Source organism: Sebastes fasciatus, chromosome 17 (genome assembly GCF_043250625.1).
Source record: "Sebastes fasciatus isolate fSebFas1 chromosome 17, fSebFas1.pri, whole genome shotgun sequence".
Lineage (NCBI taxonomy): Eukaryota > Metazoa > Chordata > Actinopteri > Perciformes > Sebastidae > Sebastes > Sebastes fasciatus.
Window position 1 is genome coordinate 10,143,034 of NC_133811.1, and position 18,838 is coordinate 10,161,871.

Here is an 18,838-nt window from a genome sequence, read left to right on the forward strand (position 1 = left end):
ATTTCTGACAGCACAGGAAGGCACCACGAGTCCATCCTCCCATCAGCAGTCCGCTCAACAACATCTCTCTCCTGGAGGACTCCACCAGACAAACTTCACTCCACCGACTCTTTGAGCTTTAAAAACACCGACATGGACGCACTCAAGTCGGCCGGGAGAGCTATTATCCGGAGCCCGAGTATGGCGAAACAGTCCTGGACTGCCGGCAGACACAGAAGTAAGAAATAAGAGTTAACTTGAGAGAAAACTTGACGTAACAAATCAGGTTTTTAACGTTACTTTTTCACAGTTTCACCGTGAGGAAATAATTGACTTCTGCTGACTGCTGTGCATATTTTACTTTATTTACCACAATGACGAAGATGTTTAGCGTTAAATTTGTAAGCAAACTTTACCAAATATTATTTTGCTGGTGTTTTTTGGGCTGTCGCAGCAAAGTAAAGATGAAGTTTGACTTGTGTAGCTAGGTAACGTAGGTAACGTAAGTAACGTAGGTAACGTAGGTCTCACTTTGTTTGACAAAGTAAAGTGCATCACACAAAAATGCTTCTTTAAGATGCAATTTTTTTCCCCCTGGCTCTGTTCTGTGGAAAGTATGTTACTATTTTTATCCGATGGAGATTGAGTAAGTCTGTTTGTTTGTTTACCCTGTTTCTGGAATTTTCCGGGAATAAGTCTTATTTTGAAATCAGGCAGAAAACAGCCAACTACAGCACCAACAAACACTTCTTTCAGGAAAACTACATATTGTGATTTTTATTTTTTTTATTATTGGAAATATTTGGAGTTTTATCTCACTCTCAATGATATACTTTAATCACGTTTTTAAGAAAAGTGCCTTGTTATTTTATTCACATCAGTCTTGTGGATAATCTCTTTGCATCCATGCTACCAGAGGAAGTGCAGAGGTCTGTTTTGTGGAAAATATGTTACTATTTTTATCCAATGGAGATTGATTAAGACTGTTTGTTTGTTTATCCTGTTTCAGGAATTTTCTGGAAATAAATCTTATTTTGAAATCAGGCAGAAAACAGCAAACGACAAAAACATGACACTTCTTTCAGGAAAACTCTAAATATTATGATTTATACTGGAAATATTTAGATTTTTTTTTATCTCTCTCTCAATGATATACTTTAATCACATGTTTTTTTTTTAAAAAGTGCCTTGTTATTAAAAAAGTGTCTTGAATTTGTGGATAATCTCTTTGCATCCACATTACCAGAGGAAGTGCAGAGGTCAGGCTCATTACTAGAACTAGCAGTGATTTTGTGTGTCTTGCTCAAGGGCCCTTCAGCAGGTCAGGAGCTTGTCCACACTGCAACATTAACATGAAACTCTTTTAAAGGCACTCTGGTGCCCATTGTGGGACTCAAGGGCCACTTTGTAAGCTAAATCTCACTTGATCCAGGCTGTAAAGTTGTGGGGGAACGACTGGGTGGCTTAAAGCTCTGCTGCCTGTAACCAAGAGGACAAGCCAGGAATGCTGCGAGTCAGTCAGTGCAAGGCTCCCGTTGGCTTGAGTTCAAGCTGGTCTATTTTAAATTCCACCAGAGAGGCCATTATAAAGGATATTATCATTAGAAAATACAGGATGGATTATATAAATATCCCCCATTACTATGTAACCTTAGTAGTGCACCTGGAAAAGTAGCAATGCCTCAGGAATTTGAGATACACTCTTAACATGCAGACTGATATCTTGCCAGCACATTTCTGTGTTAATGGATGTGGGTCAGATGTTAGTGTGTTAACATTTGAAGGGACTGTGTGTAACTTTTTTTTTGTATTCCAAATGAGGGAACAGGTTGTAACCTAAAAATTGAGACCTTCCACGACTTTCTGTGTTTCCTCTATCAGCCTGTAGACTGCTATCTATGTGAAAGACTCAGTAGGTGTCCCAGCGGATGTGACATCATGCCTCTTCTGTTCAGCGCAGCTAGAGGGATAGCTAACAATTGGTTAGAAATGGAGTTCGCTAACGCAAACAAATGACCAGCCTCCACCACAACTCCAACACAAACTCCACGGAAGCACAAAAAAAATGCAAAGTTACAGTATATCTTGTTAAGCCCATCTTGCAAAACAGGAATGTGCCAGACGTCGGGAGGGAAATTAGTGTTGTGGGAGTGTGTGTGTGCACGTGGGAAGTGTGAGGCGAAACACGAGTGAGCGGCGGCGAATTGAGTGAGCAGCGGAGCAGAAGAGAGTTAGTTTAGCTCTGAGAATATCAAGTGAATGTGCAGGAAATTGCAGTTTGTGCAGAAATAAATGCTGCAGCTCCTCAAAACCAAAAGAGGTATCCCATGTCTTGTTTCCCTGTTGCTGAGTGAAGTGACGGGGGTCAACTCCGGAGTGAGTAACGTTATCGACTCCGACCAAGACAACAGTCTCTCCCCTGTGCCTTCTGGCTAAGGTCGGGAGGCTGAGGCAGGAAAAGATAACACTAGTATCAACATTGGCCTTCGATTCATGGAGAGACCTTTGTTTGTGATATTGTGGTTTTAGCTGTCAATCACGTTCAGTCTCGTGTGTCGCCTCACTGTTTTGACCGATGCTTGTTTGTGTCTATGTAGTGCGAGCGTGAGCAACAGGACGCTGACTGTCGTTGACTTAACAGCCACAGGTGTCACTGTTAACAAGCAATTTCTGATTCTTACATTGAGTCCCTTTTTAAATGTTAAACTTGAACCCCCTTTTATATATTGTAAACGTTTTACCTAACCCTAAACAAGCCTGTTTTTCAAACGCAGTAAAAGGTCTCTGAGACTGAGCTAGTTTGTTCTGGCTCAGGTGTTTACATGAGGCATTTTTACTGTAATTGGGCTCTCACTCGGATTATTAGTGAAATTAAAAGCTTCCTCTAGTGACCCACTTGTTGTAGAAGTAGTGTATTGTAGTATAGATTACCAGGTCTTCTCTAGACTGCAGGGCACACATTCCTCGCCAGTGCTGACCCACATCGCCTGCGCCAGACTTCCAAGTCTGACTCTGACGTATGGGATGTAGTCAGGATCAGTCTACATTTTTATTGTTTTTCAGGGATTTACTTACACATGGGATATCAGATGAATGCATTTAACTGGCCGGACATAAAAACCAACAGGGCTGTAGCACCTAAAGACCAGCATTTCACACAGATATTGACATTAATGGGGCTCTATAGGCCTAGTCAATCAACTTAACATATCTGCTATGGGTGGGGGGAAAAAATCGATACAGCATAGTATCATGAAATTTTGCGCGGCACTATTGTATTGATACATGGAAGTCAAGTATCAATCTTTTATTATATAAACTATTAATCTCTTAACAATCCGACGGCTCGCCGGCGGGCCCGGACGCTGTTCTGTCTTTCACAGGTTGTAGCAGGCTCAGTTTTAAAGCTAGAGTGAAGAAACTGGTATATGAAACTATAAAAACCCGAGGAATCGATTGGTACCAATGTCGTGTTAGCTTGTCAGGAAGAACACTAAATAATTACCAATTTTGGCAAATTGGTAATTATGGTTTTCAAACCCTCTGAGACCCGTGATCCCGACCAACATTTTTGTCTTTAAGACAGGCTGTAGTGGACTTAGTCTGAAGATACTGAAGATGCGCTCCAAAGTTACGCAGAATTTTGGTGAGGATAAACTGGCATGGCCATTTTCAAAGGTGTCCCTTGAACTCTGACCTCAAGATATGTGAATGAAAACTCTCGTGATGAACAGAGTGAAAACTGTTATCTTATTAGATAAAACAGATGTGGACAAACTGCATAATTATGAATTAATAAAATTAATTATCGTATCATGAGGCCTCTGGTTATTCCCACCCCTAATATCTGCACACTGTGAGTGAGTTTGCATTGAGGAGAAACCTATTGAAGATGTATGGGGACTGCCCCCATTTTTAAAAGGCAAAGGCCTCCCTGCTCCTTCTCCACTTCTCTGCTCTTATTGCCCCTTTTCGGTCGCCCTAGACGACCCACACCGGCACACTGCCAGTGTCGAGGACCGGCCAGAGGGTGCTTGCCTGCAGCAAAGAGCCTTTCTCTGACTGGGGACCCTCTCAAATGGAAGCATGTGATTATGCCATGGTCAGTTTGGCAGATCACCGCCAGGATGGCAATATTTCGGTAATATTTATTCGGTTATATGAAGTAGTTATTTCACCTAAGCGTGGCACTTGCACTCTAGTTAGCTCTTCTACTTTGGTAAAGAGTCTACTTACGGATGAGGCTTTTCTCCCCACTTCTATTTCCACGTTTACTCTCTCACTACACTCTGCTGGCAAGACGGTCTTTTTGATGGCTGTGAGAACAAGTTCTTGCCTGCATCACGTAATCAAAAACCCTTCTGGCAATAAGAACCATATGGGATCAATGTACTTCTCCCCGGTCGCAGATGCAACCGGCCATGGTCCCGACCACGGCTCTATAATATCAGTAAGTTAGAATCTATGGCCCCGACCATCCCTGTTTAAGGACCCGCAAGTTGCTACTACTGTAAGTCAAACTACTTGACTTACAGTAGCTTTAAAGATGAGTCTGTTTTGCATTGTAACAGTTATGGAAATCTGTTTATTTGGCCCGTGATCCTTACAGCCTGATAAGTGAACTTGAGGCTAAAAATGCCTCTGAAATGTTTGTTTAACGACGCAGCTGCAGAGACTTCCAGACCAACATGTTCTCACTTTATATTTCTCTGCATCAGTAGAAACCTCAACTCAAGATGAATTGGTATTCCCGGAAACCTGATTTTTTGGAGCTGTGTGTGTATGTAGATCAGTGGAGTTGAAAGAAAAGTTAAATGGTGCTTTAGGGTTATTTGGCTTTGTAGTGGTCCTAAGTTGTAGAGCCACAGTTGGTGGTTTCCACAGTGACTCAGTGTTTGGTGTCGACACACAAATCAGCCAGGATGTGAATTGCTTGTCAGCTGGACCCCTTTTGAATCAGCACAGTGTTCAACAAAGGCTTTTTTCTGCACTTTGATACATGAAACTCCTCCATTAGTGTTGGATTTGAAAGGTGACTAAAGGAGCTGGGTGTTGTTTTATCTTTCTTTCCCCCCTTTGTTTTTCTCTCCCTCTGTCATCCAAGACACTTCCAATTACCCTGCCATCACAAAACTCCCCCCCCCCAGTAAATAATCTCCCAACACTACCGGATGGCGAGGTCGACTTGTAGTTACAGCGGGGTCAGCTGGTTTCACTTGGTCTCGGTTCACACGTGCACGCAGCTGTTTCCGTTCAGGTGTCGCTGCTGCTGCTGACCTTTGATCACAAAGCCCTCCACATACTCTGGCTGAGCGGTGCCTGGTACTGTACCTCCGCTGCTGCCGTTTTCTCAGGCATATAGACCATTCAGTGATGATTTTGATCTGAGAACAGTTAGTCCAGAATAGTGTGAGAGGAGTAGTTTGTTAAACCTGCTTCAGTCAGCATTAAAGAGCTGTTAATAGAATTAAGTTATTTTGGGTTTGAATGTAAAGTTTTGTTGTTCCATGATGTTTGGAGCTGTTTCAGAGGCATTCACATTGAATACTTTTGTTTTTCTTCAGCCTTATGGTCACAATATGTTGGTGACCTTTTTCAAAAACCCGTATTATGGGAAATCCAGCTTGTGTCTATTTGTGGTGTTGGCAGGAAATGTCAACTCAACAATGGCTACAAGTAATCTTTTTCACAGTAACAAGTGTTTTGCCAAATCACCACTTACGGTCATGATAAAAGCCAGTAGGCGGTTATTACAGTCTCAGCCCAAAACATCACCACAGATTGTTACAAACAATCTCGGCTTCCACCACTCTCCTCATAGAAATTTGTAACTTTACATCTTTTGAGGGTTTTTCCCGCATAGAGGAATTTGTGCCGCACCTCCCCAAAGAGGTTTTAGCCAGCGCCAAAATGATAAGAATTGAGATTAAAAACAATAATACAAATCCTCTCTGAATGTGCTCAATAGCCATTCATCAAACAGCTGTTAAACAAGCAGAACATAAAGTTCAATTTGACATCTTTGACTTCCAGCAGTGTAATAAAATGATTTCTTTAAACCAGTTTTGTTAACTGGGTTTTCATTTACTCAAGCATAATAGACTGGAACAGGAAAATTAATAGATTTCTGTCAAATCAGGTAACAATCATGCTTACTGTCTTGCGTAATCACTCCCAAAAAGGCCCGTTCTGAACCAGGAAAAACCTGCCATCGAGGTGGCGTGTGGGGTGGCATTATATTGTAAAGTGTTAAATATTTTGAGATGGCTGTAGACTGTTAGTCTTGTTCCTATGTACCTGTTCCTTGAGTGCAGAAGGACATATAGTAGGAAGCTGGAATGTATTTATCATCATGAATATGAATCACAACACAGTCTTAAACTTTTTTCACATAGTGGTATAAATGTGAAAAGTTTTTTTGCATGACATTTTCATATTTCAGAAAATGAATTCTGGCCCTTAAACAAATAATCTTTCAGCTGCGGTCCTCCTTCATTTATAGTGTGTGTGTGTGAACATGTGTCTGCACAAGTCTGTGGTATGCACCGCATCCCAGAGGAGCTAAGTGTGCTCTGTAGGAGGATGGATTTCTAGGTAATGGGGATGTTTTTCTGCTCTTGCCTTCGCTAACCCCGCTCCCCTCCTCTCTTTCTCTGAGGAAATCTCTGTAAACACAGCCACAGGGTCAGGGCCGGCCGGCACCACACAAAAACTGATAAGAAATCACACGGAGATAGCAGCTGTTCCTTCACCAGATACAGTTTTTACACTCCTCATTCTTTTTTTTCAGTGAACTTATCAGACTTTTCACTTCTTTGAACACTTCTTTGAGACCTTTTTGTAGAGTGACATCTCTGGCCTAGTTTAGGATAAATCTGCTTTCAGAAAGGAAAACCACTCTTTCCTCTTATCGCAGTGTGTCAGAGTCCATGTATACTTGCTCCTAACTCTTTCCTATAAGTTGTTTTGGAGTTGAAATATTTACTTTTACATCGACAGTAACCCTGACCTAGATACCCTGTTTTGCCGCTCCACTTCAGGGAGCGAGCAGATGAAATGTCTCAACTTTAAGTTCAGCATAGGCTGTTTACGTTTCCTCTAATTTGTGTTTTTCTCAAATTCTTTGAATTTTATTTATTTTGCAAAGTGAAGTGGAAAGGGGAAAGCAGGCAAGTCGCAGCATCTGTGAAACTGTAACCAACAAGCATTTGATGTTTTTAACTTGATGCGTGGGTATAACACCAACAGTTTCCTGTTGATCAATTCATTGACCCACTTTTCCTTTTCAAAATGTGTTTTTCTCTGTAGAGCTTCCAGAGAACTGGACTGACACGCGGGAGACCATCGTAGAGGGCATGACCTTTAACCTTCGTCACCTCGGTATGACACTGGTGGACCAGCCCAAGGGAGAGGAGCTGTCAGCGGCTGCAGTGAAGAGGATCGTAGCCACGGTGAGAGCTGGAGTAACAATGATGTCATTCAGTCAAAAAGGATTACTTTTTCCTTAATTACTCCAAAACGTACTACACATGCTTTGATTTCTTGCCATTGTTGGAACACTGTGTCTCTACAAAATCAACACTTGTGTTAATCCTGTCAGTCACATTTAAAATTCATCCTGTGGGGTTTCACATGTTGAATAAGCCTCAGGCTTGTAGAATTTCCCCCAACTAAAGCAGGATCATGGGACTTTTCCGTTAAAGTAAAACCTCAAAATTGGGGTTATAAAGTTTCCCCTGATATTGTCACATTAGTTTCCATCCAAATTTAGCGCAAATATTTAACAGGATTTCCAGTAAATTGGCAAAAGAAATGCAGTTGATGGTGCTGATTCTCTGTTCGGATGTTATTAAACCATTGTGGAAGAAGAGGACACACAAGATAAGACATAATTAAAGGTGCTAAGAGCGGAAGCGTCTCGTCAGCTGTCCACACAGATCTGATGTTTTTGTGTGCCGCAATTTTTCGACTCTCCATTTGAGCAGGAACTTTTTTCAAGTCACATGCTTTGTGTACGTCATGATTTATTCACTAAGTGTGCTTCCACTTCATTTTGTCGCATTTTGCTTTTTATCGACAAACTAACTTTTCCACCTTAGCCAAGTGTAAAAACTGTTTGCGATATTTCATGTTTTTTTTTTGTTTCCAAATTTGCGGTTCGTTGCCACACAGGCCTTTTTATGTGCAAATTGAACTGTGCATAACCGGTGGATAGAAACACACTAAACATCTCATATCACTAAAATATGGTATGTTTTGGCCGTTGTGACCATTTATGAAATCCCAAGGGGGGACTCAGTTAGCAACGAATTATTTTTCATAGTCGATTAATGTGTTGATTATTTTTTCCATTAATCGGTTAGTTGTTTGGTCTATAAAATGTCAGAAAATTATGAAAAATGTCGATCAGTGTTTCCCAAAGCCCAACATGACGTCCTCAAATGTCTTGTTTTGTCCACAACTCAAAGATATAAACCAGAAAATATTCACATTTAAGAAGCTGGAATCAGAGGATTTTTAGTTTTAGTTTTTTCAAAAGAAATTACTCAAACCAATCAGTCGGTTATCAAAATAGTTGGTGATTAATTTAATAGTTGACAACTCATGAATTAATCATTGCAGCTCTAGACTTAATTCTTTAAGTAATGGATTTAAAGCCTTTGTATGTCCTGAACACACCAGCATGCTATTGAACAAACGTCTCTTCTAATAATTGTTTCTGTAACAGGCTAAAGCCAGCGGGAAGAAGCCTCAGAAAGTTGCTCTCAAGGTTTCCCCTCAGGGAATCGTCCTGTACGACAGCTTGACCAACAAACTGCTGGAAAATGTCTCCATATACAGGTATGTTAAGAGCAGAACAGGTTGTTCAGGTGAATGTCCAATTAACGGAAGCTTCTAAATGCAAGTTCACCACCTTATGAGACCGTTGCACATGCAGTTGATCTGGCACATGTGAACTCTCCTTGACTCCTTGCTGTTCCTCTAACCTGTCCCCTCCTGCCTGCAGAATATCCTACTGCACGGTGGACAAACTGCATGATAAAGTGTTTGCTTATATCGCTCAAAACACCCTCAATGGGACCCTGGAGTGCCACGCCTACCTCTGCTCCAAGAGGAAAGTGGTGAGTTGTTTGACAGAAACACTGTATTATGTTTAATTTAAGATGAAGATAAATTTTAAAAAATCCAGTGCAGTGATTTTTAACTTGGTCGGCATCAGTTTGTTTTGAACTCCAAGAGTTGAGTGTGCATTATTTCCTGTAGTTTGAGGGGGTGTGAACCTCTCTTCATGGATGGTTGGGTTATCTAATCTAGCTTTAGTTTCACTTACCTGAGTCTGTGACCTCTTGGTCCATTAAAAAAATCTACAACACCCAGCATGCCATAAGTGCTTTGTATTCAGCCAGTTGCTGTTTTGTCTAAGGTGAGTGGGCAGAAGCACTTTTTTTTTTTGGAGTAGACGTCATTTATCCTGCAACTGTGCTTTTCCTGTGTGCCTCTCTGACACCGTAGCTCTCCTTTCTCATCATCCGTTCTTAAGAGGGAACCCGAGAAGTCTCGCTCCCCAAGCCGTCTGTCATCTTCCTGTGTGTTGAAAAGCAGAAGGGCACTTTTCCTCTCATCTTACGTGCTTCCACCACTCATCCCCTCCTCTCCCAGAATAACATGATAATACCCTACTTCCTTAATACTTGCTGCTCTCTTATCCTGGTTACGGAGACAGTGGCGGTGACCTGTTTGTCCTCTGCTATAGCAGCTCTTCAGTCCCAGCACTGACAACTTTGATATGACTATTAACCTTGCTTTTATTCTGATGTATATCAAATGTAACTGCTTTCTGATTAGAATCCATCCTCCATCTGTCTAAGTAGCCCGAGGTCTCATCTTAATGAATGAAAAGTTTTATGTCCTGGGAGAGAGAGATCCCTCCTCAGTCGCTCTTCCTGAGGTTTCTTCCCATTTTTTCACATTAAAAGGCTTTTTTTTTTATCATCCACTGCGAGGATTATAAAGGACAGAGGGTGTCGTTTGTAAAGCCCCCTGAGGCAAATTTGTGATTTGTTATATAGGGCTGTATAAATAAAATTGACTTGACTTGGCTTGACATTCTCCCAATTTAAATAGCTGCAGGGCAAATCCTCTTTACTCAGCTACTTAAGAGTTTACCAAAATTTGTAAGTTACCTTAAGTAATAGCACAGCAAGTAACCTAGACAAAGAAGTGAATAAAGAAGTGATCTTAATTGTTTTCTTAATCAATATGACTGAAGACTAAAGCCTCGGACATACTTTCCGCGTCCCGTATCCACGGACAGCTCCGGACATGGTTACTACAATTGAGGGTCTGCACATTTCCCGATCCACACTCCATTCCAGTTGGTGACCGCTATTCACCATAGTGTTGTTTGCCAGGAGTTCAGCGCCATTTGGCTGTCTTTGTATTCCTTATAATTATATAAATGTGGGTAACGGCAGATCTCCTTCCACAACCTCTCTTCAAAATAAGCATCCACTTTGTTATCTTCTTCTACTTCTTGGCCAACAAGCTAGAGGTGCATACACCACCAACTGGACTGTAGTGTGGAACGAAACTGGAGCATTCACATTTGCTGTGGGTACAGTTCACATGGGTCACAAATTTTGCGCTGACATTGGCAGATGGCATCATTTACGTCACGCAGACCAAAGTGGACCCTCGCGGACGCGGAAAAGTATGAATTGGCCTTAATGATCAACTGTTTAAATACTTTTTTTAACGGTTCACATAATCAAATGTCTCACTTGCGTGATGACTGTTTCCAAAATGTCTCTCGACATGAAATAGGAAACATATTGAAGATCATTCTTCTTATTCGGTCTATATTGAACTGAGTGTCACTGGGGTTGGTAAACTCTAATGAACTCTTTTTCAGCCAGTTTGCTCTGTAACAAAGTGTATCTGTCTCCTGTTCTCCAGGCTCAGGCTGTGGCTTTGACAGTAGCTCAGGCCTTCACAGTAGCGTTTGAACTCTGGCAAGTGGCCAAAGAAGGTAGGCACCACACTCACCACCCTTCAAGTCCTGGAAATGACACACACCATCTCCAACTCCCCCGACCACACACATACACACACAACTGTCTATGGAGGAGTTGTTTTGTTGTGTTTGTACTGAATCGGCCTTGAAGCTCGACGGACGTTGATATCTGCTAGTAGGATGTAATTAACACATTTTGGCCTGCTGGTGTAATATCTCTGTGCATCTCTTCTCTATTGTAGAGAAAGGGAAAAGAGTGAAGTCTGGTTCAGCTGGAGAGGCCAGCAGTAGTTCCCAATCAGAGAGATCCAACAGCTTGGGGAGCCTGAAAGGGACAGGTAAAAACACCCCAAATACTGGGAGCCACATCGATAGTTTCTTTTTTTTAATTTCTATAGATCTTGTGCAGCTGAGCAATGAAAGTTGAGCTTTTACAGTTTGAAACTGAGCCTAATGAGTTGCTTCTAATACATATTGATGCTGTAGATGGGATTTTTATTTATACTTCAAATACTTTTCTTTAAATTTCTGATCTTGTTTGGTGGGGACTCGGGGACAAGAAATTAGGGTAAAATTTAAAATCACTGAAAGCACACTTCATATTGAATACCTACACACAATCAAATCAGTAACACGCAACCATCAAAATGTGCCACATCTATGTCTTACTTCTTTACAATATGGAAATAAAAAAAACTTAAATTGCAGCAAATTATTAGGACTGCCACCTCTTAGTCGATTAATCGACTAATCGGTTGTTTGATTCTTTGTGGAGAAACTAAGTTTTACAGATCTGTCGATTAAATCAATTAATCAGTTAGTCGACACAATCGTATGAGTGTTAGTCGACTACGAATTTCTTTAGTCGAGGACAGCCCTACAAATTATAATCACAAATACAGACACAAAGCCAATAGCTACCTACTATACCAATAACCCCATGGCTGCAGAAAAAAACAATAAGATAATAGATGCATAAAAACATGAAATGACATTGCAAATGTTATTAAATTAAAAAAAATGTTTTCTGTTCTGTAGTGCGCTTTACAGCCTTACAAGATGACTAGCTGGCATGACTGTAGCCTTTTAGTCTCTTTAACTACATTTAACATTCAGTAAACACAGATTATCTGTGTATACAACAACAACAACAACAACAACTAATGTGTTGTCCTTCCCTCTCCTCTGAAGTAGATGTTGCCACAGACAACCTGTTGGACTTTGAGGACAGTGTGAATGTGGTAGTGGAGACCAATGGGAACGTAGAGGAGGATCAGCTGGATAATCACCGGCCCTCTGAAACCAACAATAACCCTGCCTGGGTAAGTTCCTCCTCCTCTCCTCTCCTCTGGCTCTGTGTTGCATCTCTCTTAAATTGTCTTTAAACTTGTCTTGACATCCATTTGAGATTTGGATCTCAAGTCTTCTGTGTTTCAAATTGATTTGTCTTGAAATCTCATCACAAGGTTTAAGTAGTTGAAAATAACATGAGATTTCTTAGGTTGAGTCTTAAATAAGTCTTGCATAGAGTCCCACATGTAGTTATATGAAACATACTGGAAGTGGTTCTCAACCTTTTTCCTTAAGGGACCCCTTTTCTATCATTGAGTAAACTGACGACCCCTGACTGAGTAACATATTTTATTGACATTTCATATTATATTCAATGCATAACAATAACGGAACAGAACAACTGTTAAACTGTACAATTAACCCAAATAGTGAACGCAATAACTGCAGGAAGTTTGTGTGAAACAAGCGATTTGGATGAATTTTGAGCAGATTATTTCCTGTGAATATTGCATCAGAGATGAGTTTTCCTCTTATTTTTAGAAACTTTTAATACAATTATCTGTATGTATTTTTAAAAATTTGTAACAATCAAACATTCTTCTTTTTTGCCAAACTCAGTGTTTTCTTCTCCCTGATGCTTGGCCATTGTTATGTTAGCTCTTTAGTTGTTTGAACTGCGTACTTTAATCTTAAATAATGATCCAAACTTTAAAGATACTGGAACAATTTAATTTAGTTTTCTTCATAATAATGAATGAAATGCTGAGATATAGGCCAACTGAATATAAAAAAAAAAAAAAAAAATTATCTTACACCCCTTAAAATCAAGAAGATCTCGCAACCCCCTCTGAAGCTTTGGCGACCCATAGTGGGGTTGGGAACCAGTGCATTACCACACATGTTTCTATAATATTTACTGGGTGAATATTAAGCCAAGATTATTCTTCTTCTTTGCAGGAAATAGAAGATGGTTTGGATGAAGCCTTCTCCAGGTAAAATGTTTGTCTTAATAGTTTTATTATGAAGTGAAATTAATCCCAGTTGATTCTCTCTGCTGCTTGTTAAAATAATCCCCAAACACCTTGTCAAATCCCTCAGTATACTGCAGGTCCCGCTCGTACTGCTTGGCTCTACAGCGCCACTTACTGATGATTTCTGTGTACTGCAGAATACAAATCCTCCTGAAATCATTTGACAGCTAAACTTTAAACTGTCCTCAATCTATTGTGTGTTTGTGTCTCCAGCTGTGCTCTGGATAGCTATGGTTCATGTCCAGGTAAAGTTGAGTTACAAGCCTTACTTTAGTGTAGTAGTCCTAATCACTAACCTAACTGTAACCCATTCCATTCAATCACCGCCAAACCCAATAGCACTGTTCCTCAGGTCAGTAGTGTTATCAGTAGCTTCCTGTGTGCTTTATGTCCTCCCTGATGGATTCACTGTCGACTGGGTTCAGAAAAGAAAGCTGATTCAAAGTACTGAGTTTCAGTCGGAGTAAAAAATGTCATCTCATATCACCAAAAATGCTCTTTTTTTCCTGACAACCCTCTTTATAGTCTGTTTGTCTTCCAATAAATGCACTAAATCGGTGGGAGTAATGTGACTCCGCTACACACCGAGGACTTTGTTGTGCAATTATTCTGTTTGTGGTCACATGGTGTGAAAGTGGAGCAGTGGGTCACTTGAGCCTGGTGGCAGATCAAACTATTTACCCCCTGGTTCCAGTGAGCTGAAAGTCTTCAAGTAATCCTGTTGACCTCCACCCGGACTTTGCATATATTAATATTATCCCAGAGAGAAAAGGGCAGTTTGCAGCCAAACTGAGGGATCTTAATTGGAAGAGACTGAGCTGCTGCGGCGGCACTGGCAGCATTAAAATCACTACTTGACCCAAACTTTAAAACTGAAGAATGAAAAGAGCAGCAGCTATTCTGGTAAAGTGACCTTAGGCCTGAAATGAAAAAGAGGGGTTAGAGAAGAAGCAGGTAATCATAAAGTACTTGTGTTACTAATTCAAAAAAGCAGTCTGTACTGGCCTACGCTAGTTAACCAGCTTTCTGGACTACAGTTTTTATTTGATTTCTATTTATTTAGTAATTCATTTATTTGACCACTCCTTCACTCCACCAAAAAGATAATTCCCACCTCCCGTGCAGCTCTTACTCTGGGAGATGTTTGTATTAGAAATGATCATTATGAATGACTCCCAGGCCTGTTCATTATAAGTCTTTGTGTGGCAGAAAAATGTAGTTTGTTTATCTTTGGTTTAAGTGCAGAATATTTTAATCCCACCTTTTCTAGAGGAGGTTTTGATTTTCTTTGGAAGATTTTGCTACTGCTCAGTATAACAACATAACACATCCTCTTACATCATTTAGGCTAGTTTTTTGATTGTCATAACTTTATTCATTCTGCTGTCTTAAAGGATAAGGCTGGTGATATTTCAATATTTTTCTTATTCTCAACAAATCCCAGAAAAAGACAAAAACTACAATGAATTGATCCTACTGACAATTATTAACTGTGCCTGATCTTATTCCTCTGTGCCGTACATGTACTGTAGGGTAGTGCAAGTGCAACACAGAGAGACTCAGAAAAAGCTTCTATCCTCAGGCCATCAGGATGATGGAATCTGACCTGTATATGCTTGTCCAGCACATTGTCTCTCCAGCAAATCCTTTGCACTGCCCTGCATATTGCAACTGCACTACGGCTAAAAAAGAGTCACCATAAATGCACTACTCACTCCCGTAACATAACGTTTGCTAAAACTTACAGTGCAGATTTGTGTCTTCAGCAGGAGCTGATCGACTTCGAGCTTCCTCAGACAGGGTTTGAAAGTCGTGCTAAAGTATAGAAAGATGGACTGACCCTTGTTGGTTTTGGTCTATGAATGGGATTTGGTGACAAATAGAAAAAAAATAGAATTACGTCAGCCTTATCCTTTTTAAAGGTTTAGCATTTTTAAAGTGCTCTTTTTGGAGTTTTTTCTATTCATTAATCTTTCCTCCCTGTGTCTCCTCAGATTGGCAGTGTCGCGTACTAACCCCCAGGTCTTGGACATTGGGGTGACGCCCCAGGACTGGCTCACTGAACCCGACTGGGACACCGCCAACGGAAACACTCCCAACGGTCTCAGTCCGTTCGGGGACGACATCTTCGGCTTCTGACCACCACAACAACACAGCAGAGAGAGAGATGGCAGCTGAGGGGAGGAGGGGTGTCTTTATGTCTTCCTATGAATTAACAAGGCATCAATGTTGTATTTAAGATGAGGCAACAGGAAGTCCATAAGGGAATAAGTGTAGAGTCGTGAGATAACGTTTGGCCTCCTCACCTTGTTGTTGCACTCTTCACATGGACAATACTTCCCTTCTTTGTGGAAACAGCACAGGCTGCTGCCCCCTGCACACCAAAGCAATAATATCACCCTTATACGGTTACTGCATCTGTCCTGTTATTACACTGCAAACATCCTTACACACTTATGTTCACCAGCAGTATTTGTTTGCTTAAATTTTTTTTCTATTTCAGTAGTTTTGGCATCATAATCGGTGTTTTGTATATGTGTTTAGTTATAATTTATAGATTTATAATTATTTTTTTATGGATGAAGAGTAGGAGTTAATTCAGACCGTATCAGCAGGCCTTAATAACAGCGGGACAATCAGCCACACTATATCTGTATGTTTCACTGGATGTAGTTCATGTGAGGATTGGGCCTTCCACCACCTCGGATGGAAACTGAAGATTGTTTTATGTCTGAAATGTAAAAAAAAAAATCAAACTAGTTGTTGTATTTATATGAACTCTTTGTAGCAGTGGCTCATTCAAGACATGTTGTTACAGGCAGTGTAACAGCGCTCTCTTGATGTGTTCAAGGTTATCAGATTGCGTTGTGGCCATTTCATGTACATTATAATCTACCAGCATTATACAGAATTAAAATATATTCATGAATAAAAAGAACGACTCTTTTGGTATATTAATGTAATTTATTAACCATACAGTGACTACATTCACGGCTGTATGTTGAATGGGGTGAATTGAGGTTCGAAATTCATAGGCCGTTAAACCACAAAGTCATTTAGTAGCTGTTCTGGAGCTTTTGATTATTGCCAAGGTCAATGATGAACATTTAACCACAGCTTTTAAACTAACGTGGAAAAAAAAGTCCTTAAAATGCTCAAAATGTAAATTTGAACATCTGCAATTCCATGACATAGTAAACTATCTGCAAATGAAGATTATGAAAATTTGTATAGCACCTTTCATACATAAACTGCACCTCAAATTCCTTTACATAACGTTACATTAAAGAGGACCTATTATGCTTACTTTCAGGTGCATACTTGTGTTTTTACTAGAACGTGTTTACAAGCTCTGATTGGTCAGCTGACCCACTGTTGTGATTGGTCAACCAAACGAAACTCTTCGGACTCCGCTCCAGCTCCGTTCTAGCTTTGTTTTAGGGTGTGCCAAACTAGCCGTTATGCAAATGTATTACTTGGTGACATCACCACGTTACAGAAGAAAAGGCAGGACTTCAAGAAAGGCGTTTCAGGCAGTTGAGGAGCAGTGTTTGGCGTGGACTTTGCGGACCTTTTACATGCACAAAAAACTATATAACACACTAAAGGAAAGGGAAGAAGCACAAAAGCATAATAGGTCCTCTTTAAAAAGTATTTGGAAAGGATTAAAACACAAACAAATTAAAATACAATTTGACAGCAGAAAATAGAATATTTCAATAGAATATAAGCAAGGCAACAAAAAACTACTTTTATAAAAGCAAGGTTAAAATCATAAATCGTAAGAGTTGCATATTGAGTCTTTATGGGAAGGCCTCTCCATACTTCTTTTTCTTGTCTCGATTTTGATGACCTAAGACAGCGGTTATATGAGTATAGAGGGAGAGACAGTCCACCAAGTATGGAGCTGCTAAACCATTCAGAGCCTTGTAAACTATTAATAAATATAAATATCCATTGTAAAAGTGAGGAAGCCAATGCAAAGGTGCTAAAAAAAAATCATGAGTCTCTTGTGTTTGGCTACCTGTCAGTTTCCATCATCTCCACCCTGTAGTCATTGGTATAAGGCTACTGTGGTATATTCTGTTTGTTTTCAGAATCAGAATCCCCGTTATTGGCCAAATAAATTATGTGTTCACATACAAGGAATTTGACGTTTTTTTGCATCGATGTACTTACACAGAAATAGAAATAACAGGAACAAGGACAGCAAAGCTAGACAAATAAATTTAAGGAATAAACAGGACTGTTATGTAGACAAGTAATGGAAAAATAGATGTTTACATAAATATATACAACACTAATGACCCACAATAAAATGAAATAAAATGTCTATATAGAAGTGAAGTGTTCTTTTATGATCAAATTTGATTGGTTTTAAAGATATGCACTGGCATTCTATTAACATCAACAAAAAATTGCATAGTTCAAAACAAAATATTAATCGAAAATAAAAATAATAGATTAATTAAATAAAATAAAACAAAATATATAATTTGTATTTATTTTTTAAATGTAACTAATGGCGACTCCCACCCCCCAAATAGATCTCCATTTATTTAAAAGTCAAGTGTTCTGTAAGTTGTAAACAACACAAATGCAAAAGAAATTAAAAATGAATTAATATTGAATGGATATAAATGGATTGGATGTTGTACATGTTCCACTTACAATGAGTTTCTGGTGTCTGAATGGTCTTATGTCAACTTCTGACAAATGTTTATCATTTTTTAATTATAATTTAATTTAATTAAACATTTATTTGGTCCTTTCTGTATGAAATTACTATTCATACTGACTAATGAAGGTGTAGTTAAACATGCACAGATGTTTTCAGTTATCCTGGCTGATTAGACCTCTGCCCATGCAGGTAGAAGGCAGGTGGAGCTATGATGACAATTCATTAGATCACAAATCTTCATCTATCAATAAGAATGATAAAGGTGTTATTTGTCCCGCCCCTAACAGGTGCAACAAAGCTAACAGGAGAGGAAGATGTCTATCAATTACACTCTGTACACACCCACTCAGTCCTGAGAAGAGGTCTAATCAACCAGATTAACTGAAAACACCTGTGTGGTGTTCAGAGGCACATGAGGGTGCAGTTGTTTTTTTTACCAGCAGCAGAGGGCAGCCCTGTACTATATTTATACTATCAAGTCTGTAGCAGTATCTGATGCTGGTCACATCTTCATCTCTGGACTAAGACAGTCATTTGTAGCTTACTCTCCATTTATATGTGCTCTCCGATGCTCCTAGTGACAGTGTAGGTCAATAAAGATGTCACGAGGAGGAAATACCAAAGGATGCGTTGTGTCAGACTGATGTAGAAACCATCAGCGAGAGGACGTGATGGCAGTCTGGTTGGCTTCCTCATCACAGCCGCCCCTCACACACATGTTCCCTGCCATGTTCTGTATTCGAGCCGTGTGCGTGAACAGGACTCTGGAGGGCCGAAAGTCACACAGTTTCCCCCCTTTCTCTCTCTACTAACAGGCTCTGACTCAGTGAAGCGGGGCTT

At 40.0% G+C, this 18,838-nt stretch overlaps 1 protein-coding gene across 3 annotated transcripts; it reads left to right on the forward strand.

Annotated features, from left to right (window-relative positions):
- On the forward strand, positions 1-16,255 carry ldlrap1a (low density lipoprotein receptor adaptor protein 1a). 3 transcript variants are annotated; one of them, XM_074612315.1, is made up of 10 exons: positions 1-217; positions 7,288-7,430; positions 8,708-8,820; positions 8,987-9,101; positions 10,936-11,008; positions 11,236-11,331; positions 12,185-12,315; positions 13,244-13,278; positions 13,531-13,562; positions 15,312-16,255. In XM_074612315.1, exons 1-10 carry the CDS (start codon positions 133-135, stop codon positions 15,356-15,358), a joined length of 870 nt encoding a protein of 289 aa, XP_074468416.1. In that variant the 5' UTR covers positions 1-132; the 3' UTR covers positions 15,359-16,255. The 3 variants fall into 3 exon arrangements, with proteins under 3 accessions (XP_074468416.1, XP_074468417.1, XP_074468415.1); XM_074612316.1 differs by lacking the exon at positions 13,531-13,562 and having other exon boundaries at positions 2-217; XM_074612314.1 differs by lacking the exon at positions 13,531-13,562 and having other exon boundaries at positions 2-217; positions 12,188-12,315.
- Positions 16,256-18,838: the final 2,583 nt, after the last annotated feature.

What these genes read in the sequence shown, in the direction of transcription:
- ldlrap1a (XM_074612316.1), top strand. Translation starts at nt 133, where the DNA reads ATGGACGCACTCAAGTCGGCCGGGAGAGCTATTATCCGGAGCCCGAGT. An exon ending in GAAAATGTCTCCATATACAG is followed by an intron (nt 8,821 to 8,986) that starts GTATGTTAAGAG and finishes TCCTGCCTGCAG; the next exon opens with AATATCCTACTGCACGGTGG. An exon ending in TCTGCTCCAAGAGGAAAGTG is followed by an intron (nt 9,102 to 10,935) that starts GTGAGTTGTTTG and finishes CCTGTTCTCCAG; the next exon opens with GCTCAGGCTGTGGCTTTGAC.